General features: G+C 32.3%; 2 protein-coding genes and 2 long non-coding RNA genes across 5 annotated transcripts; 1 reads left to right on the top strand and 3 right to left on the bottom strand.

Annotated features, from left to right (window-relative positions):
• Positions 1–1,212: 1,212 nt before the first annotated feature.
• LOC120254987 lies at positions 1,213–2,355 on the bottom strand. Its single transcript, XM_039262921.1, has one exon. It carries the CDS (start codon positions 2,353–2,355, stop codon positions 1,213–1,215), a length of 1,143 nt encoding a protein of 380 aa, XP_039118855.1.
• A 2,505-nt stretch (positions 2,356–4,860) lies between these two features.
• On the bottom strand, positions 4,861–9,557 carry LOC120254986. Its single transcript, XM_039262920.1, has 6 exons — positions 8,825–9,557; positions 8,598–8,707; positions 8,426–8,439; positions 8,026–8,211; positions 5,284–5,360; positions 4,861–4,919 (listed from the first exon to the last, which is right to left on the bottom strand). The coding sequence occupies exons 1-6, from the start codon at positions 9,555–9,557 to the stop codon at positions 4,861–4,863; spliced, it is 1,179 nt and encodes a 392-aa protein (XP_039118854.1).
• A 1,994-nt stretch (positions 9,558–11,551) lies between these two features.
• On the top strand, positions 11,552–19,229 carry LOC120254990. Its single transcript, XR_005534854.1, has 3 exons — positions 11,552–11,563; positions 12,339–12,344; positions 19,074–19,229. It is a non-coding gene; the product is annotated as an uncharacterized LOC120254990 (long non-coding RNA).
• A 1,257-nt stretch (positions 19,230–20,486) lies between these two features.
• On the bottom strand, positions 20,487–20,846 carry LOC120254988. Of its 2 annotated transcripts, none has more exons than XR_005534852.1 (3): positions 20,803–20,846; positions 20,608–20,675; positions 20,487–20,524 (listed from the first exon to the last, which is right to left on the bottom strand). It is a non-coding gene; the product is annotated as an uncharacterized LOC120254988 (long non-coding RNA). The 2 variants fall into 2 exon arrangements; XR_005534853.1 differs by having other exon boundaries at positions 20,495–20,530; positions 20,803–20,845.
• Between the last annotated feature and the right edge of the window lie 3,163 nt (positions 20,847–24,009).

Genomic DNA, 24,009 nt, shown 5'->3' with positions numbered 1-24,009 from the left:
TGCAAGATATTCCCATGACATATCCTCAGACAAGTATCGCCAAAACTCCAACATCACTTTCCTTGATTTTGATGATATTTTCCCAATCGCACATATTATCTCATAAGATCTTTTTCTTTGATTGAGCCACGAAGTGATGTTGTTAACAGGATTTATCACGCGGAAGTCATTAAGAAAACTCTTGAAGAAAATCAAGCCATGAAAAGTTGTTAATATTTGTTTGCTGTATTTCGTTAAGAACAACAAGGATTCTGTTGGAACACCAAAGACATCATGATCAATGGGAATGATCTCAAACTTAGAATCAACGATGTTGATGACGCTGATGCTCTGTTTTGACATGCTTTGCATGAAGAGTTTGGATGAAGGGATCTGATATTAACTTTAAAAAGTCTTGCTCACCGTCTTCAACTTGCATAAGGTTTTGGCTGGAAGCCATTGGAGAATCTCCATTAGACAGTCCTCTGGCACCATCATGCATGGCTGGCTTGGAAATTCTCTTGATTTGGTGATTCAGTGGTGGAAGGAATGTTATATTTAAATTATATTTAAATAGTTAACAAAAGTTACCATGAGAATTTTCTTTTTTCTTTTTTTTCCAAATATATATATATATATAATTATCGAATTTATCTTATATTAAACTATATTTATCTTTATTGATTTTAGATTGATATTTTTTGAGATCTGTCTTTCTTTTATTTCGTTATCGAAAAATAAAAACTGGAATATCTTGAATAATGATTAAAATATGGTGAAATTGCTTTTCATTTATGGACTTTTCAGATATTGTATAATATGATTTACCAATCTTGTTTTTTAAAAAAAAAAATAAGAAAAGAAATTCTTTGACTAACACCGGAAATAAATGATTCTCATCTGACTCAGATCATATTAATAATTTGATTAAATTATGAGAAAAATAATTATAAGTTCGCATGAATTTACAAAAATTCTTACATGGTCCTGGATTGTTTTATTATCCTTAATTCATTGCTCCTTTAAGGATTTACTTTTTAGTTTAATTTCGTCAGTAACCCAACTCCCATGAAAAAGACCAAAAATACCCTTGGTCTTTTCTTATATATGAGCCTCAAACTAATTACAAATGTGCAAGCTGAGTAATGCATTAATTTGTTATTCAATGTTTTTTTGTTTTCATTGCCAAGTGCTTGAACTCTCCCTAGAAAAATTACAAAACTCATGCATAATCTACGCCTTTTTCTCAATAAAGAAAAAAACATTGTGCATAATAAACCAGAAGGATGTCGCTATTCCATGCTCATAATTGATTGCTCTACCTTTCCACATGGAAGAAAAAGTCCCAACATAAGGTATCACAAAATCACGTTGGCTTTCCTTAAATCTCCCCACCTTCTTCACCGAATGTTCATAAAAACTATAAACCCGTACTGAATTATTCGTAGAAAACACAAGCAATTCATCACGGATCATAGTGTGACAAGACGGTTTGCCCTTCAATCCAAAATCCCTCAGATTAATCTCATGCACTTTAATCCACTCCATTTGTGAAGAAAATGGAGATCTCATCAACCATATCACTATCCGTCTCTCTTTCATCTTATTTTGAATCATGCACAATGATCCATCAGGCCAAGCGGTAAAACTTAACTCAATCTGACGAATCCTCACTCTTGAAAATTCTTCAGGCAAAAGCACAGACTGTAATCTCCTCCTTTCAATGTCAAAAACAATACCTTGATATTCTCCATCTGTTATATTTAGCCTAAAACTCACAGGCCAGAAAACAAATCCACTCAAAAACACTGCCAAATGAAGAACAATACATCTAACAATTGAATCAACTTCTGCAAGATATTCCCATGACATATCACCAGATAAGTATCGCCAAAACTCCAACGCAGGATTCCCTGATGATTTTGATATTTTGTTGATCGCGCATATCATCTCATAATCTTTGTCATTGATTGAGCGCAAGCCCAAGACCATGTAATGCATCAGCATGCCTGGAGGAGGAGAGATGATGGAGAAGTTCTTGGTAAAAGGGTTTAACACCCGGAAGTCATTGAGAGAACTCTTGAAGACAATCAACCCACGAAGAGTTGCCATTATTTTTTTGCTGTATTTTGTCAAGAACAACAAGGATTCTGTTGGAATACTAAAGACATCATGATCAATGGGGATGATCTCAAACGTCGTAGACCTAGTGATGTTGATGATGCTGATGCCGGTTTTGGCATGATTTGCATGAAGAGTTTGGATGAAGGGATCGGATATTAACTTTAGAAAAGTCTTGCTCACCGTCTTCAACTTGCATAAGGTTTTGGCTGGAAGCCATTGGAGAATCTCCATTAGACAGTCCTCTGGCACCATCGTGCGTGGCTGGGAAATTCTCTTGATTTGGTGATTCAGTGGTGGAAGGAAAATGTTATATTTCAATTATATTTAAATAGTTTTTTTAATAGAAAATCATATTTAAATAGTTAACAAAACTTATCATGAGAATTTTTGATAATTTTTTTTGAATATATAACTATATATATACATGAGATAAGATTTTTTTTTAAAAAGAGAAATTATGAAGTTTTAAATTTATTTTCAATATCTAAATCCTAAATTATAAATATTAAACTATAAACTCATACCCAAATCCTACATCCTAAACTGCTATATGGGTTTGGGTTAGAGTTTAAGGTTTAAGATTTAAGATTAATATTTAAGGTTTAAAATTTAGAGTTTTATGTTTTGTTTGGATGAGGGTTTTAAAGAGTTTTATAAAGTATGATAGAGTAAGGTAAAGTAGAGAAATCATGGTTCATATCTTGTTTGGTAAAGGTAAAAGAAGGTTATAAAACCCTTCGAGAATTTTAAATGAAAATAAAAAATTATTTCATGTGACTGGTCATCGGAGATTAAGGCGGCCGGATGGTATGATGATATGGATGCCTAACATCCATGACATTTGGAAAACTATTTTGCAAACCTAATATATAAATATAGATAACTCTCATATTAAACTATATTTATCTTTATTGATTTAGATTTACATTTTCTGTGATTTATTTTATTTTATTTCATTATTTTAAAAGAAAAAGTCCGGTATTTAGAATAATAACTAAAATACAGTAAATTTGCTTTTAATTTATGGATTTTCAGGTATGATTTACCAACCTTGTTATACAAAAAATAAGAAAAGAAATTACTAGACTATCACCGGAAATAAATTATACTGATCTGACTGAGATCATATTAATATTATGATTAAATTGTGAGAAATAAACCATAAGTTCACAAGAATTTACAAATTTGTCACACGATCCTTGGAATTTTTTTAATTATCCTTAATCCATTGCACGTTTTAAGTATTTACTTTTTAGTCAATCTTTCAGTAAACCCCGCTCAAGAAAAGACGATGGGATTATTTGATGCAGGATAAAGTAAAACCTAAATTATTAGGGGTTGTTTGGTTACCTGTAAGTAGCTGTAAAAATAGTTTTACATGTAAGTGACTGTTTGGTTTACTGTAAAACTGCCACTTATATGTAAGTGGGCTTACATCTCACCCACTTTTACAGTATTTTAACTTACAACAAAATTTGATGTAAGTTGAAATGTAGTAAAGTAAGTGATATTCACGGCTTCATTACACTGGTGGCCACAAAAGTTTGTGACTTATATCGCTGTGGCCACATAAGTTTTTTTTGTAACCAGATGGCCATAAAAGTTTTCTCCGGGAGCACCGGTGGCCAAAAAGTCTTGTTTGGAGGCCATTTCCGGCTTCTTAGTTGACGTGGATGCCACGGTGTAATATAATATTATAAACTCGATGACGTGGCAGTCCAACTCAAAAACACTGTATGAGTAATCCAAATCAGCAGGCTGAGTCATCTGCTGAGTCATCTCCCACTTCTCTGAAGTTCACTTGAAACCCTAGGATACAACATCACTTCGAACAATCATTGAAGATGCTTCTCATGCCTGATTGCTCTCGTATCCTTCCCTGAATCGCAAGGATGGCATTCCCAATATAACCCCCTCATGCTGTTGGCTTCCCAGAATGTAATAATGAGAGAAATTATGGAGATGGTCCTAGAGGAAGGGTATCCTTCCTGTCCTGGTCCCAGAGGAAGGGTATCCTTCCGTCCAATTGGTGTTGTTCAGATGATTCATTAGGAATCACTATTTTTATTATGGATGATGGAGATGTTCCTAGAGATCAGGTCTTAATTTGCAAGTCTATAATGGAGTTGGGAAATGACTGTGACCTGAATGTTTTATGAATGCCATGATTTATTTTTTGAGTAATTTAGTTCAGTGGCAAGTTATAAGAGTGTGTAATTTAATTCAGTTGAATGATGACAATGCTGAAATTTTAATATGTTCTTTATGCATGAATGAAGTGCTCAGTTCTTTATAATTATGACTTGTGGAGGTGGAATTGTGCTAAAGCAAATTGGAGTAGAAGTTCTGCAAATTCATATGGGTTGAAAAAAAAAATTCAGTGTATGAATGCCATGACATAATTTTGGTCTGTGAGAGTGTAATTTAACTAAGTTGAATGAAGATAATACTGTAAGTTCTTCTTTAAGTATGAATGAAACACAAGCATCAATTATTTACAAAAAAATTTAAAAGACTCAGCACAAGCATTGGCATCAATTATGTGCAGAATTAAAAAGAACAAGTCTATACAAGCAACATCATCAATTATCTGGAGAAATTTAAAAACAATTCTGCACAAATCACCAGCACCAATTCTGCACAAAAAATTCTGCAGTAATTAAAAAAAAAAAACAAGTTTGCACAATCAACAACACCAATTATCTGCAGAAATTTGGAAAAAAATGCACCAATTATCTGTAGAAATCTGAGGAAATTCTACACAAATTCTGCATCTGCAGGAAATTCTGCACCAAAAACATGCACAAATTCTGCATCTGCAGTAATTTAAAAAACCAAGTCTACACAATCACTAGCACCATTTATCTGCAGAAATCTGAAAAAAAAAAATCTATACAAGAACAAGCATCAATTATTTAAATAAATTTGGAAAAAAGTATACACAAGCTTCTGCAGTAATTTAAAAAAAAAGTCTGCACAATCAAATGCACCAATTATCTACAGAAATTTGAAAGAAATTATGCACAAGCACCTCAACCAATTATCTGCAGAAATCTGAAAAAAAAAATTTGCAAACCCATAAGTAGTAATTATCTGCAAATGACCTGAAACAGATTTGTATATGTTGAAAAAAGTTGAACCAAACAAATTTTGGAAGAAAAGTACACAATTGACATTTACTTAGCATCCAGTTATCACGCCCCGAACCTGGTGCGCTGACAAACGGCCGCAGACTCAGAAGGCGGGGCCCAGTGAACCTGCAAGGGCTCAAAACCTAACACAACTAGGAGTAGAAAATAAACTGACAGAATACCAAGTAAGAGTACAACTTAAGGTTTACAACCAACTCGAATACAAGGTAAATGAAAATACAGCATGACCTACAAGGAGGTTCTTAAACAATAATACAACTGATACAAAGACATAAGTCTTAAGGCATAAATCCCAAAGAAGACGTCTCTGGAAGCCTTCTAAGATCCACCGGGTCTCATCGCTCCCCGATCCGAAAAAGGATTTAAAGTAAATCCATGAGCTCACTAGCCCGATAAGTAATCCAAAACAAACCGAAAGCAAAAAGTTCGGTCCGAAATTTTGCACACAAAAAATAATGCAATAGCACAAAAATAGTGTAAACAAAATCAAAAGGTAAAAGCAATAAATACAATATCCAAAGTATGACTCCAAATTCACCGAAAAGTGCCAAAGGTCATTTGTTTACCCTCGATGACGGGACCCGAGCCGAAATAATCGAAATCATTTATTTACCCTCGGTGACCCGAGACTAAATAACAGTGGTCGTTGATTATTTTCACCGAACGGACACGGTGCGAAACTCGCAGATCTCATTTTCAAAAATTACTTGTCGACAAGGTCGAGGTTTAACCCCCAACGATGGGGTTGCATATTGTTCATTTGGAGACCAAAAATTCAGATACAATTCCAAGCCAAGAATACAGAATATTCACAAATATTTTCCAAAAATATTCAACTAATAAAATAAAGTAAATAAATAAATAAACAGATAAATAAATAATGTAAAAGGAAATACTCACTTTTTCAAGCCTAAGCCTGGTTCTCACTTTGGAGAAATAATAACAACATTTCACAAATATTTTCCCAAAATTCAAGAAAATAAAAGATTTACCAAAAATAAAAATAAAAATAACACAAGTATAAATAATAGTGAAACCAATAAATAATTATTCGACCAATCTCAAGGAAGAAATGCATTAGTACAATAATATACTAAAATTTGTAAAAAAATTACAAGGTCTAATGTATCTCATCAATTGAAGAAAAATGGCCCACCTAAACCAAAATAGCTAGAAAAATAATTTCAAAGGAAATATTGTCAAAACAAGGATGTTAAAAATTTTAGGAAGGAGATAGGCAAGGATATAAAGGCAAGTGGATATTTAAGGGATAAAATGTATAACCCAAATAATATATAGGTAATTCAAGTTGATGTTAGGTGGACCAAGGATTTAAGCACTTAATAAATCTTAAGTTTTTTGCTATTGGGAATAAACAAAAAAGGATAATTACTTTGCCAAATATTTGGAAGTAACAAGGAAATAACATATATAAGTTTTGGCAAATAATAGCACTATGGTTCCAACTAAGTATAGAAACTTCTCTTCCTCAAAAACACAAGACATAAATAGATGGCATTCCCACAATAATTTTTTTAAAGAATAAATGCAAAACAAAAAATTTCAGAAATTTTACATGAAAAATAAACCAAAACAACAAAAATTTAAATACAAGAGTTTAAGGGATTACTTACTTGGTGATCCTAAATTCAAAAAGAGATCCAAGATGATGCTCAAGGTGGTCCTAAAAATCCAAGGAAAACCAACCAAATATACATGAATATTTGGAAGAGTTCAAGCACAAAAAGTTCATGCTAAGCTAGTCTAAAAACACCCCATTAAAACAACAACAATATGAAAGTATCTACAAGTAGATCTAACATAAAACTAATACTAGTGGAAATAACAATGATGTGGGAAGGGCACATAGAATGATTAATAGGAACAAGGACAATAGGTGAGAGAAACAAGGATGGAAATAAATCTCCTAGCACAAGTAGTAGATCAATGCATGCATGCATGCATGTATATATATATATATAATCACAAGGATGCAAAAATATATAAGGTCCAACACACATGCCAAAACTACAAAACTAAACATTCATTAGGCATGCAAAAACTTGGGTTTTTGGCTTGGGTTTCAAGCAAAATGGTATAAACATATAGATGGTTCCATGAATAAAACTTTATGTACCATGGAGACCAAGAACTAAAGATACTCAAGAGGCACAAGGGTGGGTTTCAACATGCATAAGGAGAGGGTTTTCATGCAAGGATAAGCACCAAGAAAAATATCAACCAACAACTTCATGCAAACATAAGCAACAAGAAAACCACCATCATGCATGAGAGGGAGATTAGCTTCCGGACAAGGTGAACACCCTTCAGCAAATACCTCTGAGTTGTTGACGAGTTGAAGAGCTCCTCCCCGGTTTGATCGCCGCCGCTACAGTGCTCCGGTGAGGTGCTTCACTCTTAAGGCTTCAATGGAGAGGAGAGTGAGGTTAGAGGGTGGAAAGAAGCAAGGAAGGGTAGTGATAATGCAAGGGATGAGGAAATAATGCCAGGAGACAAAGATGGGACTGAAATCCTGGAATCCCTCCATGTTTTCCTCATTTGCAAGCTTTTCAAAACAACCAGCCAAAAAAAGATTAAGGGGAAAGTAAGTATGATTAGCAACTAAGGCAAGCTTTAATTAAGGGCGGGGTCCACACAGTTGCTAGTGAACACATAAACCAGTCTAACATTAATCTCCAATTTCATCAACAAACCATGTCAACAATATAGGATTCCCCTCAAGAACCTATGATTTGTACTTTGGGCCCACCTGAAAAATCTGGTGTGTAGTAGTGATTCTTCTTTCATCTTATTAAGTTTCTTTTGAATTTTTGGGCATATATTGCCCTTGTACTTCAACATCTGTTCTTTCTTCTTTTTCATTCTCCTCATCAACTTCACCTTGATCATCTCAAGCATTGTGATGATTCCCTTATCTCTTGCATCAAGTATATACCTGTTAAAGCACTCACAAATGTTGTTCAAAAGGATGTCACACTTACTTGAAGTAGAGAACAATGCCCTAGTCCAGCTTGCATATGGTCTGTCTTGATGGTCAAGCCATTTTATGGCATCTGGATTTTCTTTCTCTATTACTCCAAGCTAATAGTTAAATCTCTATACATAAGTTGCCCTTGCAGCATTCCATAGAAAATCCTTTAAGGCTTTACCTCTGAATTTCTCCCTGAAATTTGTGTAGATGTGTCTAACACAATTTCTATGTTCTACATCTGGAAACACTTCTTCAACAACCCTTTTTAATCCTTGCAAATATAAGCCACAAAATTAGTTGGTAGTTAGTGCCATTGGAAATTATTTTAATCATACAACATACAAACTAACCTTTTGCCGATCACTCATTATGGTGACATATTTGCTATTCCAAATCTCCAAATCATCCCTTAAAGCCTCCATAAACCAAGTCCAACTTTCTCTGTTTTCAATCAAAACCACTGCATAAGCAATTGGAAAAATACAATCGTCGAGTCAATCCCTCATCAGAGCTGACACTTGCCCATCATATAGACCTTTCAAAAAATAATCATCAAGGCCTATAAATGGTCTACAACCTGACCGGAATGCATCTTTTAAGGGCTTCAAGCAAACATAAAACCCTTTAAAAACACCTTCATCCCTCCATAATATCACCGTCGTGCCTGGATTACTCTGCCTAAGCTCAGCTGCATACCGGATAAGCTTTGTATATTGCTCAGCTTCATCTCCATTGACCCACTTCATTGCCAAATTTTTGGTTCTCCAAGCTTTCATACTAGAGATTCTGAAACCATGGTCATCTTTAACTTGTTTAATTATCCCATTGTAGCTCCAGTTTGGATCAGCTCTAAATTTGTCAAGATATTTAATAGCAAGCCACTTTGAAGTACCATGAAAATTGGTGAAAACCTTTCCACATGTGTGATCAAAATTGACACTCTTGATTTGCACTAATGGATTGTCTTTGCTCATGCGAGCTGCATAAATCCTAAAAGAGCATTGTTTGTTGTGGCATGCACAAATCACTCTCTTTTTATTATTTTGTGGGAACCATACCTGAAATTTATTATTAATTCCCCAGTTTCTGCATGCCTTCTTCAGCTGCTCAAAATCCCTAAACAACATTCCAACCTTTAAGCTTGGGTTGTATAGTTCCTTCTCTTCATTAAACTCCACGACCCTAGGTTTATCATCACCATCGATTCGGATCCGTGAATAACTCCTCGAATTTTTCATCATCCGATTCACAATCTTTTTTTCAACAACTCCTTCTACAACACCTTGAGAAAAAGATATGGTGTATCCCATGGTATGCCCCCTTTATTTTTTCTCTGTTCAACCATAACTTGTTGATAATCCTCATCACCAGATTGAAGATCATAATTTGTATCACTGAACTCCTCCTCTTCAGTTGAAACCCCATCAATATTTTCCATATTAGCTGGATGAGTTCACATTGAAAATTTTATCAGTCACTTTGCTAAATTTGTAAAACATCAAGATAATGTTGAAACTAAAAATGCATATCATGACATTATGTGAAACCATAATTTAAAAGCCTAACAATCAATCAAATATAGCAAGAAAATGTTGAAAATATAAACCAGGACAGTACTACTTATATAAACAATTAATGTATTCATTACTAAAACAAAACAACAACAATAGATAATTAACAATGAAACAATACTAATTATGTAAACTAGAACACTACTAATTGAAAAACTAGGACAATCAAACAATACGGGATGAAAATGTCAAACAGGACATTGCTAATTTTCGTAGACCAGGACATTACTAAAACCAAAAATAGAAAATCAAACAACCAAACAAACTAAATTAGAATTGTGTAGTTTTTTTTTCCTCAGATTTCTGCAGATAATTGGTGCTAGTGATTGTGTAGACTTGTTTTTTTAAATTACTGCAGATGATTTGCGATTTTTAAATTACGCGAATTTCGCATGAAGAATTTGTGTTTTTTGGTATAGAATTTCTGCGATCGAATTTGTCGAATTTCTCGATTTGCAGATAATTGGTGCAGTTATGTTTTCAAATTTCTGCAGATAATTAGTGTTGTTGATTGTGCACTTGTTTTTTTAAAGTATATCAACATATGAGTTCAAATGTTATCAACATTTAAATTCCTTTCATAAAACATGAGTTCTAATCTAATTAACAGATCAAGAAAAATGAACACTGGAAAAAAAATGTAAGACTGCAATGGGAAAAACATATCACTCAATATGCTTAAATCACTATATATTACCTACAAGAGACACAATACTGGAGAGTTTACATGAGAAAAACACTTCCTCAAAGAAATCAGTACCATTCTCAATTGGGGTTCGCTTACCTGTAACAATGCTGGACACTTTCAAAAGTCAATGTGGTGGAGATCGGTTGAAGGGAAGCGACGAGGAGGTGCGGGTGGTGGGGCAAGATTAGTGCGGGGTGGTGGAATCTGTGCTGGGAAGGGAAAATGTGGGTTTGCTAGGGATTTGGACAAAGATGCTTAGAAGGGGGAGATGACTCAGCAGGTGACTCAGCCTGCTGATTTGGATTACTCATACAATGTGTTTGAGTTGAACTGCCACGTCATCGAGTTTATAATATTATATTACACGGTGGCATCCATGTCAGCTAAGAAGCCGGAAATGGCCTCCAAACAGGACTTTTTGGCCACCGGTGCTCCTGGAGAAAACTTTTATGGCCATTTAGTTACAAAAAATACTTATGTGGCCACAGCGATATAAGTCACAAACTTTTGTGGCCATTAGTGTAATGAAGCCTCATATTCACTCACCATTATATTTAATTATAAAAATATTTAATAAAGTAAATTATCTTTAAATTTAAATATAAAAATATTTTTATGTAATAAAATTAAATAAATATTAAATATTTATATGATTAAAAAATTTTATGACAAAAATATTTTTTTATTGAAAATATTATATTGTTTTAAAAATAATTATAAAAATATTTTTTAAGTAATAAAATTAAATAAATATTAAATATTTTAATAATTTACTATTTATATGATTAAATATTTATAAGAAAAATATTTTTGATTATTGAAATATTATATTGTTTTCAAAAATTAATTTTAAAAGTATTTTAAAGTAATAAAATTAAATAAATATTATATTTTTATAGTTTAATATTTATGTAATTAAATATTTTATCATAATTATTTTATAAAATTAATAAAATTAATTATAATTTTTTCAAGTAATAAAATTAAATAAAAATTAAATATTTTTAAATTTATTAAATTAATTAATTAATTTTATTTAAATTAATTTTAATGAAGAGTATTAAATAATAATAATAATAATAATAATAATAATAATAATAATAATAATAATAATAATAATAATCTCACCAACTCACTTACATGGTAACTATATCTTTAAACTTATATCAAACCAAACAAATAAAAAGTAAATACATCATTCCTAGTTACAGCAAACCAAACAGCAATGATGTAAGTTGAAATACAGCATTTTCAGTTACACTGTAATTTTACTTACATGTAATTCTAATTACAGACAACCGAACATCCCCTTAAATGGTCACCCAACTTTGAGTCACTAAACTTTCAAAAATTTTAATCAAGTACCCAAACTTTAAAATCAATCTTATTTAAGTCATTGAAGCTCACATTGTTAACAAAAATCCAACATGTCATGAACATCATCATATCGTGTGGCTGAGTACCTATTATTTTATTTTTTCTTTGCTTCAAGGAATATTTACTCTTCTTTTTCTCTCTCAAATTCTGAAGCCTTCCATTGACCCTAGCCTGAGAGGAAGTATTAGAGCAGCATAAGCAACGGAAGAAGACTAGGGATGAAAGGGAGGAGAAGGTGCAGTGTGATAAGATCTATGAGGAGAAAAGGCATGAGAAGGAATGGGAATGAAGGTTAGGAGCCAAAGATGCAGCAATGGGATAAAAGAGCAAGCTCACAAGGGATAGAGACCACTATGTTAGTGAGAAAGTTGCTCTTGGTATGGCCAACACTAGAGCTGGCCATGCTACGGAAGTTATGTATGACCAAAGGCTGTTCAACCAAGAGAAGGGAATAGAGTTTGGTTTTGCTGCTAATGACCAGTACATCTATGACTAGGGTCTCTTCACAACACAACCTACTCTCTCAACCTTCTAACATCCTAAGAAAGATGTTGATTCCTTTATATATGTTGGTGCTGACAAGCAATTAGAAAAGGTCCTCAAGATTGATTGGTTCTAACCTGATAAGTGATAAAGGCGCAAGTGTACGTGTCGATTGCAATAAAGTATGCATAAAGCAGAGTGTCGGTCAAATCTCCGGATAAGCCAAGAGCATTGATCTCGAGGCGATCCAAAATAATCAAATATCCGAATCAGCCAAGAGCATCGATCTTGAGGCGATTCAAAATACTCAAATATCAAGATTAGCCAAGAGCACCCATCTCGAGGTGATCCAAAATACTCAAATATTAAGATATATCAAGATTAGCCAAGAGCCTTGATCTCGAGGCGATAGAAATATTCAAATCTCCGGATAAGCCAAGAGCACTGATCTCGAGGCGATTCAAAATACTCAAATATCAATAACTGTCGAGAGCACCGATCTCAAGGCGATCTAAATATTTAAATCTCCGGATAAATCAAGAGCACCGATCTCAAGGCGATCCAAAGTTCAAGACCAGCCTATAATACCGATCTTGATGCAACCACAATACCAGGATCAACCGCGAATACAAATCACGAGGCAATATATATATAACAAATGTAATAAATTAAAATAAAAAAATAATAATTAGTTTAAAAAAATAGGATAAAATATTTTTTTTAAAAAAAAGCAAATAAAATAAATCAAATCATAAAAAAAGTAAATATATATACATAATAAGATAAATTAAAAAAAATAAGCAAAAAAAATAATTAAAAAGAAAATAAAATCCGATAATAAATTCAAAAAAAATCAAATCAAATAATAATCATAATGATAATAGAAATAATAAAATAAAATAAAATAAATATATATATAATAAATATAATAAATTAAAATAAAAAAATAATAATTAGTTTTAAAAAATAGGATAAAATATATATTTTTTTTAAAAATAGCAAATAAAATAAATCAAATCGTAAAAAAATAAATATATATATAATAAGATAAATTAAAAAAAATAAGCAAAAAAATAATTAAAAAGAAAATAAAATCCGCTAATAAATTCAAAAAAAATCAAATCAAATAATAATTATAATGATAATAAAAATAATAAAATAAAATAAATTAAATATATATATAATAAATAAAATAATATATATAACAACAAATCAATTAATCAAATCAACTAAAAAAAATAATAATAATAATATAATATATATCTTAAAAAAAAATAATAAAATAAAATATATATCTTATAAATATATATATTGTATACAAAACTGAAATCTGATAAAAAAAGATAATATATATAATAATGGTAATAAATTAATAATATAAAATATAAATAAAATAACTAAAATAATAAAATAAATAAAATAGAATAAATATTATATATATGTATATAATATAACAAATATATATAATGTAATATATATATATTTAAGAGAGAAGGAGACGTGGGATGCATGAGAACGTGAGAGGAATGGTCGCCCACACGTCTCACGATCTTCATAACTGCCCACGTCCATTTTCATGGTTTTAGGGAGGGGAGGGATGGGGAGAGGACGGGACCGACGGGAGAAAGACGAAGGAGAGGCAATCTGGTTTTCTCTAGGCGAAGCATATACTCATATGGAAAAAATAGCAAAGAAGAAGAAGAACAGAAGAGGGGAAAAAAGAAGAAGACGGGAACCCCCGGAGAAGCCAGCCGAAACCTAAAGAAAAGAAGAACAGAGGAATCAACAAGCACAGAGGAAGAAGAACGAAGAGAAGAAGACGAAGGCGCCAAAAGACGAAGAAGAAGGAAGAAGGGAGCCAACGTCGGCGCTGCCACCCTTGCATGCTTCCGGTGTTGCTGTTGCTGCTGCCGATGTTGTCCGCCATTGCTGCTCCGTTGAAGTTAAAACCGAAGCCGAAGCCAAAACCCAAAGCCAACCGGTCACTCGTTCTGCACTACAAGTCGTCTCCTTCAATGCTACTGCATCGAAGGCGAAACTCTAACACATTGATTACAACAATATGCACGCCATCCGATGAGGTACTTGTTGATCCGGTGGTTTTGAATAAATCTAAGTTGCGGTTTAACAGTCGTTTGGTCAACCAGCACATCAAAGAGTATGGGAAGGGCTCAATTATTAATTAGGAGCTCACATTGGATTACCTTATACCAGTCAAGAATAAAAAGATAGCAAAGCCAAGACATTTGCAAGCTGTCAGCACGATACTGTATGTCATGCTTAATGCTTTATATCAGTACGATGCTGTATGTCATGCCTCATATCAGCGCGACAAAGGCTAAGTCATGCTCTATGTTAATATGATGCCGCATGTCGTGTTACAGCAAAGCTAAAGAAGGAAAGAGATGAACTAAAGATGTTGAAGAAGATAACATGGATAAAGATGAAGATACCAATACAAGATCCTATCTTTGTAATCATGAACACGATTGCTCGGAGATATCAAGAAGCTCCGGGACGCCAGGATCTACACCATCAATGATCTGATGGTGCATACATACCAAGACAAGCTTGATGGTGATAAAAGGATTTGTGTATATAAAAAAAAGAGTTTTAATTTGAATAAAATTTGAAGTTTTAATTTAAATAAAATAAAAACGAATTAAATAAAAAAAATAATTTTAGAGACTCGAATTTAATCCGGATTAAATAAATAAATAAATAAATAAATAAATAAATAAATAAATAAATTAAAAAAAATTCGAGTTTAAATAGAAACTAATCAAATTCAAATAAAAAATTCGGATATTTAAAAAAAACAGAGAGATCTTTTGGTTAAAAAAAAATCTAAACAATATGGTGGGCCCGGATCTTTGGCTATTAGTTAAGGAGGATAGGATGATCTTCAAGGGGGGTTAAGTTCTTCTCTAGGTGGGACCGGGGAAGTTAAAAAAAACAATTGATACATCTCTTCTGTCCATTGTGGGCCCGGTCAGAAAAAATATTTCAGCATGGCATGAAAAAGGATGGTGGGACCGAGGTGAAAAAGAGAAGGAGGGCTAATTTTCCCTTCCATGGCGGTACCGCTAGGATATAAAAAATATATAAAAAATAGCATGATGATGTATGATTGGAGGATCCTTTCTCCATGGTGGGACCGGGAGTACTAAAAAAAAAAGTCAGCATACCCATGCAAGGATGAAAGGCTTTCTCTCTTGATGCGGGACCCGGGTGAAGAAGATGAAGATATAAAAATCATGCACATGGGACGATCCTCACTCTAAGAACTCTCTCTTACCTGCTGGACGATCCTCTCTTACCTGCTGCGGGACTCTATGAAGGTTATTTAATTTTTTTTAATTTCACTAGTTAAAAATTTTGAATTACCAAACAAAAATCATCTTATTGAATTAACAATACATGTAAATGCCCTATATATACATTGGAAATCATGTAGTATAACTATACAAACATTTGTATCAAAACAACATTAAAACTCCATTCCACATACAACATTAAAATTCAGTATTGCAGCCTTATTGCTGGGGAACAAACAAGATCCAGGCTGATAACATTTGCAAAACAAAAATTTTAATTAGATTATTTTGATCACCGAAAACAGGGTCTCTTCCCCAGAAATTCATATAACGAACATTAAGAGTGGCACTCTAGGTAGATGATTTCACGGTCACGAATTTGATGATGTCGATGAACTTCGACTGCGAGGAAAACAAAGAGAACAAAAATGAGACAAGTGAAAGTTAAACAAACTAATCTTGACAAGCAGAGTGTTGAAAGCCAGATCCTCTCCAATGGTTTTTGATGTAAATTAGATGAAAGGAAAAGTAGTACCTTCAAAGAAGCTCCACTGACCAGGAATCCATCTACGTCAGGCTTTGCTGCTAGTTCCTTGCAATTTGCACCGCTAACGGAACCTGAAATAACCATGAAAACAACATTAATGAACTAGTGCCCATAAAATCATCATATTTTACCTTTCAGCATGTCAGTAAATATTGCAACGTAGTGGTGCAGCGCAACATTAGGAAGACAGAATTAGTGGCATAAGAAAGAAAATGAGTACTGGCAAAGTGTGGAGGACCAAGGATACTCTTCTTGAGTAGTATATCTATAACACAGTATAAAAGAAACATTGTACACATCACTTAGTGAACATAAAACAATTAGAAATTAACCTGTTTAGAATACATGCCATACTAAAAAAATAACTCATAAACTAGAATATGGCATGTACCATAAAGAACTATATAAAATCAGAGGAGACAGCACATTCACCCTCCTTTCCTTTTTTAGCAGCCATATCAGACCTTTGTTTAGCATTTTGTAGTAGTGGAGAGTTAGCAAAAGCTTCAATCAAGTTGAAAAGATTTTCACCACGTGCTTGAATACTTCCGGGACTGTTTCATCAATACATTCTAATATCAAAACCCACTTAGTGAAGATATTAAGATCAAGATATTCAAAACAGAGAGAATTTGAATAACAGTACTTCCTGATGCATACAATAGCCTTTCGATTGTATCGTAAGATGTATGATAGAAATAACCACCAAGGACAAAGATAATGTCCAGTCCTGGAATATCGCCATTATCTTTAGCAAAAATCCAGTAATCTGTATCCCCAGGAATCGTGCCAAATATATCCTGAATAAACATGTTACGGATGAGCATTACCAAAAGTAGAGGACAACAATGAAAATGTTGTGAAAATGCATGAGAAACAGAATTTAAGACGACAGTTTCTTCTCATAGGATAATGTTTGACTGAAAATCTACCAAACCATTTCAAACTTTCATTTAAAACCAGTCTTCCTCACAAACGTTTCCACTAGTTATTAGAGACTGTAAAAAAGAACATGTTTACAGGTTGCAACAGAGCAAAACAATTTACTGAGCAACCATCCTAATCCATCAGATATTAAAAAGGAAATGTTATAAGTAAATCCAATGGCACATTTTCTGTATATAGGCAAGTAACCGAGAAATGTAAGTTTAATTAGCTTCTATACTAATTTCCTTCTATTATTTGCCAAAATGAATCATGGCGTTCAGTTATCAGAGAATTCATATCATTCACATTTTTCAAAACTAATGAAGAATACTGCGATTCAAAGATGAACACAAAAATGCACATGAGATTACTACCATTATCGGAAACCACAGTCCAATTATAGAAGCATTAATGTGAACAAGATTTGAGCAGCAAGCAACCTGTGCTGAACTGGTTGCCATGGGATAAATCGCAGATTGAACATATATTTTTGATGGCCAAGACCCAGGTCCAGATTGGCACACCAGATCTGTCAAATATAAAACCTTAGTAAAGCAAGAAGTGTGCAATATAAAGCAAGTTAACAACACTTTATTGTCAAATAGATACATCAATTCTTATGGTTCCAAAGAAGCCCATTAATAGAACTACCAACATTTGCACAAATCATCACTAGAATGCATATTAAATATATATTGGGTCTGGCCAGAATAAGCATAGCAATTTTTGTAATCAGCATTGGCAAATATGAAAAACGAGCAATACAAACTATAAACTTTAAAAAATTATAGAAGATCCTCCACATGATTTAATTCAAAGCTACCTGAACCGAGACTTCCATTATGCTTATGAACAGGGTCATACAAATGAATTAAAAATCAACACAATAATTGCCACATGCCAAGTAAACACCATCTATTTCATTGGGTAAAAGAATAACTAAAATTAAAATGTCAAAGTGAAGCATTATTCTTCTTACTAAAGCTAGTGTTGAGCAGTCCAAAAAGATCAAGCCTAGGGTACTTTCTCAAACCAGACAAAGATTTGTCAGAAAATAATAAAAATAAGCTCTCAAATTTATAAAGAAGTACTTGCAAATAGGTATTGTATGGAAATTTATTCAGAAGTAAAAAAGTGATCTGATTAACTGGCATTTGCAATATATGAAATTGTAAGAATTCAAACTGCAAGAAAAGAGAGATCTAGGCTAACAATCACACAACAACAAGAATCTTAGGGAAAAATTGACTTGAACCCTGCACACAATTAAACCATTTAAGTGTTGCCTGTTACCAAAAATATTAAACATAAAAATTAAAATCGATTCATCATTATAATTGATTCCATGGCCCTACGAAGCAGTAACACCTTTCAAAATAAGCTGCTTAGGTTATTCCATTGTCTCAGATGTCATTTTTATAAGGAGCATGAGCAATCAAATTGGTTAATGTTGCATGAAAAATCTGTTCAAAATATCACGTGAAATTCATTTCCAGTGAATGACCCTGGATAAAGTGAATGATCTGCATTTTTTTAACATTTCCATGCATTTCGCCACTTCTAGTGAAATAAGAAAAAGACAAAAGCGAGAACACATTAGTATAAGAAATTTGCATAGAAGACCCGAGCAATGAAATTTTTGAGGGTAAGAAAAAGGAACTAAGCATGATGAGCAAAATTGATAATGTTTTTTTACCAAAAGAAAAAAACTTCCTCAGGACCATTGAAAAGAAAAATTATTGGTCGCGGAGGGACCCAGCCAGAATCAACTATTTGCCGTGCTGTTTCGAGCATTGATGCTGAAGTCAAAAGCAAAGAAAAAATGTTCTGTTAATAATCTAGTTTTTGTTGTTTCTGTAAAAATTCAACTTTGTGTTGCTTTGTGGGATAAGGTCTAGTGCAACTATACTTATAAGATGTTGTGAAGTTGATGGAGCTAGTGCAAAAGTATAAGGTCACAATTGCACCATTTGTGCCACCAATTCTAATTGAGATTACCAAGAGCCCAGTGGTTGATAACTATGGTCTCTCATCTATAAGGATGGTTATTTCCGGGGCTGCACCAATGGGAAAGTTTATACATATATAAACTTTCAGGTTTTTCAGGGGTCAAATGCAATTATGAATTCGGCACGGGTGTATGCACACACACAGATAAGATGTTCTTCTTTGTTTTTTTCTTTTAAATATATATATCAAATAAGACCTTGTGAGGTTATATATATATATATGCAAAAATCTTAGATATAAGCAATTATGGGCTTTGCCAAGGTTTGCAGAAAAAGCCCAATTTATATATATATAGATAACATGCAATTATCAGACTTTGTAAGGCTATAAATGTAAAAGAGGGATGAAACAGACAAGAGCAGGACAATTTTGATGATTGGAAACTCTAGAACATGAATATATACAGGCAAAAATTTGAAACACAATTTTCATATAATAACGCACAATCAAACAGTAAAGAACACAAAAAAAATGCTTTTTTGAATTTTTATTCATGGAAGTACACATATAACCTTACTCTTTACTTTCTAGCAGATAAAATATGCGCTGGAATCCATTAAAAAAAATCAAAATCAAAATCAAAATCACTAACAGGGAAAAAAAAGAAGAATTTTCTTTTATGAACAAAAAATAAAACTTCAGATATAATTCAGATTCTATTCACAAAGTTTGGAAAAAAGATGATAAAATTCTAATATCTTGAATTCAGCCCTATAACTATAATTAAGATTTAATTACCATAATGTTTATCTGAATTCTAATTAAATTTAATTGTATAATTCTTATTTAGATACTGTTGTATATGGCTCTGAAATAAATACTAAATAAGGAATGGTACAGGGGTAATTTTATAAATTATAATATTTTTAATAATATGACTGTTTTATTCTCGAGGAAAGAAACACTTTGTCAAACTTCATAAATCTTATATGTTTACGTTGTATTTTTATTTTTTAAAAAACTAAATTGAAGAATTACATCACGACAGTATTAAATTTTTGTATTCATTAATTAATCTTGTAGAATAATACACAACTTTGAATTCAATTAAGCAGATGTTTTTTACTTTTGTTTTGATTTTTATATAGAAATTCAAATAACCCATATCAAACAGTGCATGCCTGAATATTTATCTTCCCTAAAATAGATCATTAAAACCCAATTCAACCTTGAAAATCATTGTGCATAAAAAGAGAAATCACTAGCAGAACTCAACATTTTGAAAGGAAATGAAATGAAATGAAATGAAGAAAAGATCTAGAGATCACATAGAAAAAACCTTATAAGGAAGAGATCTTCTCCACCACCATCATCTTCTTCTTTGAAAACAATATTTGATACCTAGAATCAATGAACCCTAACCCTAGAAAAAGTTAATTAATCACCAAACCAACAAAAATTCAGAAATAAATCAATCAAAAGGTTTATATATTACAATACCACTTCGGAAGCACTCTAGGCCAAGATTGTGAACTTGCGATCAAAATTATAGTCATTCGTTAGCAGACCTAGAACCAAAACACCACAAAAATTAGGAAAAACTCAGAAGAAAATTAGGTAAAGAAATTGCAATACTTAGATAGATCTCCGGCGAGGTAGGCGTCGTCGAAGTTGAGGGCGTAAAGAGGATCATACCTGAAATCCTCGAAATGGCAACAATGGTGATGATTGTCGGACATTCGAGACATCGGCGGAGGAGAAATAGCAGGCGCCGATCGGATCCAAGTGGAGGAGGAAAGGATGAGGAAGGCGGCCTGGCGGTCGTCGGCGTCACGATCATCTGTGGAGATGGAGGCGGCTTGTCAGAGTCTCGAGAGAGGGAGAGGATAAGGCAAGCTGGTATTAATTATAATTCCATCCGAGACATCAGGCGGATGGAATTATAATTATATATAAGGGAAAATTATTTTTTACCCCCTAACAGTTTAAAAAAATTCCCAGACAACCCCTCTGACTTTTGAATTTGCCGGACAGCTCTTCCTTTTTTGTTTCACTTCATTTTTTCCCCCTTTCAGCTAATTCCGTCTAATTCATTTGATTGAATTCCATTTTTACCCTCAACAATGATAGAAAAAAGCACATCATCTTTTTTAAAATAACCCAGTTTTTTCCCATCTTTCAAATATTTTTTGAAAGACCTTGAGCCTCACAGCGGATCTCTAGTGGCCTTCGACCATTTTCATCACCACCTTCTGTTGCTATGGGTTCTTTGGGTTTGCCTTGACGATGAAGTCGGTGGGAAAGGCTCGGCCTTGAAAAGAAAGAGGCCAACGAGAATCGATATACTAATGAGAGATGTGTTGTACTATACAGAACCGAAGAAATCGGACGAACGGAAGGAGGATGAGGAGGGGGAGGGTATTCGGTGTTTTGTAAGAGAGGAAGGAACGATTTAGAACTTATGTCGATCCCCTTGGAGATTCTTAATTGGTATGTGTGTGTTTTTTTTAATTCAAATTCATTCGATTTATGTTGATTCTTTTTGTATGGATAAATTTGAAATTATCGGAATGTTTATCATGGGGTTGATTGCACAAACAAGGATTGATAAAAGAAAGCAAGGTAATTTAAACAAAAATAACTATTGTTAAACAGAAACCAAGACTATTAAACGAAAACAAGATACCTTAAACAAAAACCCGAATTATTAAACAGAAACAAGATAACTTAAACAAAAACCTATTGTTAAACGTATAAAGTGTATTCACAAACAACAACCAAAACTATTAAACAAAAATTAGTAAACTTAATTAGATACGCATTAACATATAATGTAAAACTATTGAAACCCAACAAATTAAAAGTAAAATATTTAACAATGCGCTCTAACATAATCGGATAAGCAAAAATGGGTAAATTAAACAGTAACCGAGACTGTTAAACGAAAATGTGTTAGCTTCAACAAAAACCCGGATTAATAAACGGAAATAAAATAACTTAAACAAAAACAACTATTATTAAACGTAAAACGTTAAAATTTATCTTTATGTTTAATGTACTTCTAATTTCGAAAGAAAATATTGATTGGAATCTACAAGATTTAATAGAGTACTGGTAAAATAGTCTAAAGTTTATAGAACAAGAATTAATCCATGGTAAAATAGTCTAGAGATTTATCCATATATCCATAAAAAGGTGATTCTTTTATGTTATAATTCCCTAAAGTTCTTATTCCAAGATATTTTCTTTTAAACATTATTTTAAGCATTTATTAAAAAAGACCAATTGAATTTGAGTTTAATTTTAATTTTTATTTTTAATCCAATAATTTCTAAAGAGTTTTGGGATCTAAATTAATCAAAATATAATGTATTATTGTACTAGTAGCTTAACTTAGTCTGCTTCCACTTAATAGTGTATGTTTGTGTATAACTAACCTAGTTTCCGCTTAAATAACCCAGTTTCTTCTTAAGTAACCCAGTTTCCATTTAAAATTGTATGTTTGTGTTAAACGCTACTCTGTAACTTAAACATGAACCAATATTATTAAACATAAACAAATTTTTTTAAACAAAAAATACCTAAGTTACACGAAAACACATATATTTAAACAGAAACATACTTTAATCTAAAGTTTTCTCCTAATTCATCTCTATCTATCTCCTCCGCAACTACATTCTCCCTCTCCTTTGTCTCTTCAACCAGAAACTTAGTATGATTCTCCAAGTTCTCGCCTTCCTCACTTTTCTTCTCCGCTTCCAATGGCACTAGCTCCTCAACCTCTCCAACAATCTCCACGACCTCTTTCTCCTCAACCCCAACACCAGCAGAGCTTGTCTACAGATCCAACTCTCCACCAATGGACACTACAACAAATTTGTCAATTAGTGACAAATTACATTGTGACACATTAGATTTTTGTCACAAGAACTGACATAACGTGACAAAAACATTATTTTGTCGCTCACTTCCTTAAAACAAGTATTTTATGTGACAATATTTTAAATTGTCATATGATAATGTCACAAAAAACTTGGCCCCAAATCTTCGAACCAATTGAAGATGGAGGGAAATATTTTTAGTGACAACTTAAATATTCAATGACGAACATGTCGTGTTATTAATAATATGTTTTTTTATGACAAATTCTAAAGTATATTATTTGACATAAAATTTAATATAGTGTCACTAATAATAATGTGTACTATTAATGACAATTTTAATTTTGTCATTAATCTAAATTAATTTTTGTGACTAGGCAGATTTGTCACAAAAATATAATAATGACATTATATTATTGTCACAAACAAATATTACATTAGGTACTTGTTGATTAACTTAATGATATTAACTATCTACAGCTAATATTTTTCTTTTTTTTAATGAAATATTTATTATTATTATTAGAAGATATAAGTATTAAATGACATAAACAATAATACTTATAAAATGAATGGAATATTGAGTGGCAAATATATTAGGCAATTAATATTATTTTTGTTTTTTAATATAATGCCACTAATACTAATGTGTACCATCAATGACAATTTTAATTTTTCCATTTATTAATTAATTTTTGTGACATGCAATTTTATAACAAAAATATAATTAATAATGACAATATATTTTTATCATAAATAAATATTAAATTGTGTGATGATATTAATGAATGCCACCACTTGTTGATTAATTTAAGAGTATTAATTATCTGCCACTGATATTTATCTTTTTGTAAAAAAGTATTAATTATTATTAGAACATAAACAATAATACTTTTAGTAAACACTTAAATATTGAGTGGAAAATATATTACATGATTAATATTATTTTTTTTAATGAATTTTAAAATCACTTATTCAAAACAAAATTTTAATATGATTCTACTAACACTAATGTATACAG

Source organism: Dioscorea cayenensis, unplaced genomic scaffold, assembly GCF_009730915.1.
Source record: "Dioscorea cayenensis subsp. rotundata cultivar TDr96_F1 unplaced genomic scaffold, TDr96_F1_v2_PseudoChromosome.rev07_lg8_w22 25.fasta BLBR01000777.1, whole genome shotgun sequence".
Taxonomy (NCBI): Eukaryota; Viridiplantae; Streptophyta; class Magnoliopsida; order Dioscoreales; family Dioscoreaceae; genus Dioscorea; species Dioscorea cayenensis.
This window is presented reverse-complemented; position numbering and strand designations above follow the sequence as displayed.

Coding starts and splice junctions, on each gene's coding strand:
- LOC120254987 (XM_039262921.1), bottom strand. CDS start 2,355: ATGGTGCCAGAGGACTGTCTAATGGAGATTCTCCAATGGCTTCCAGCC.
- LOC120254986 (XM_039262920.1), bottom strand. CDS start 9,557: ATGGGATACACCATATCTTTTTCTCAAGGTGTTGTAGAAGGAGTTGTT. Junction 5,361..8,025: donor CTACACACCAGATTTTTCAG/GTGGGCCCAAAG, acceptor GAGCCCTTGCAG/GTTCACTGGGCCCCGCCTTC. Junction 4,920..5,283: donor GCGTGATAACTGGATGCTAA/GTAAATGTCAAT, acceptor AAATTACTGCAG/ATGCAGAATTTGTGCATGTT.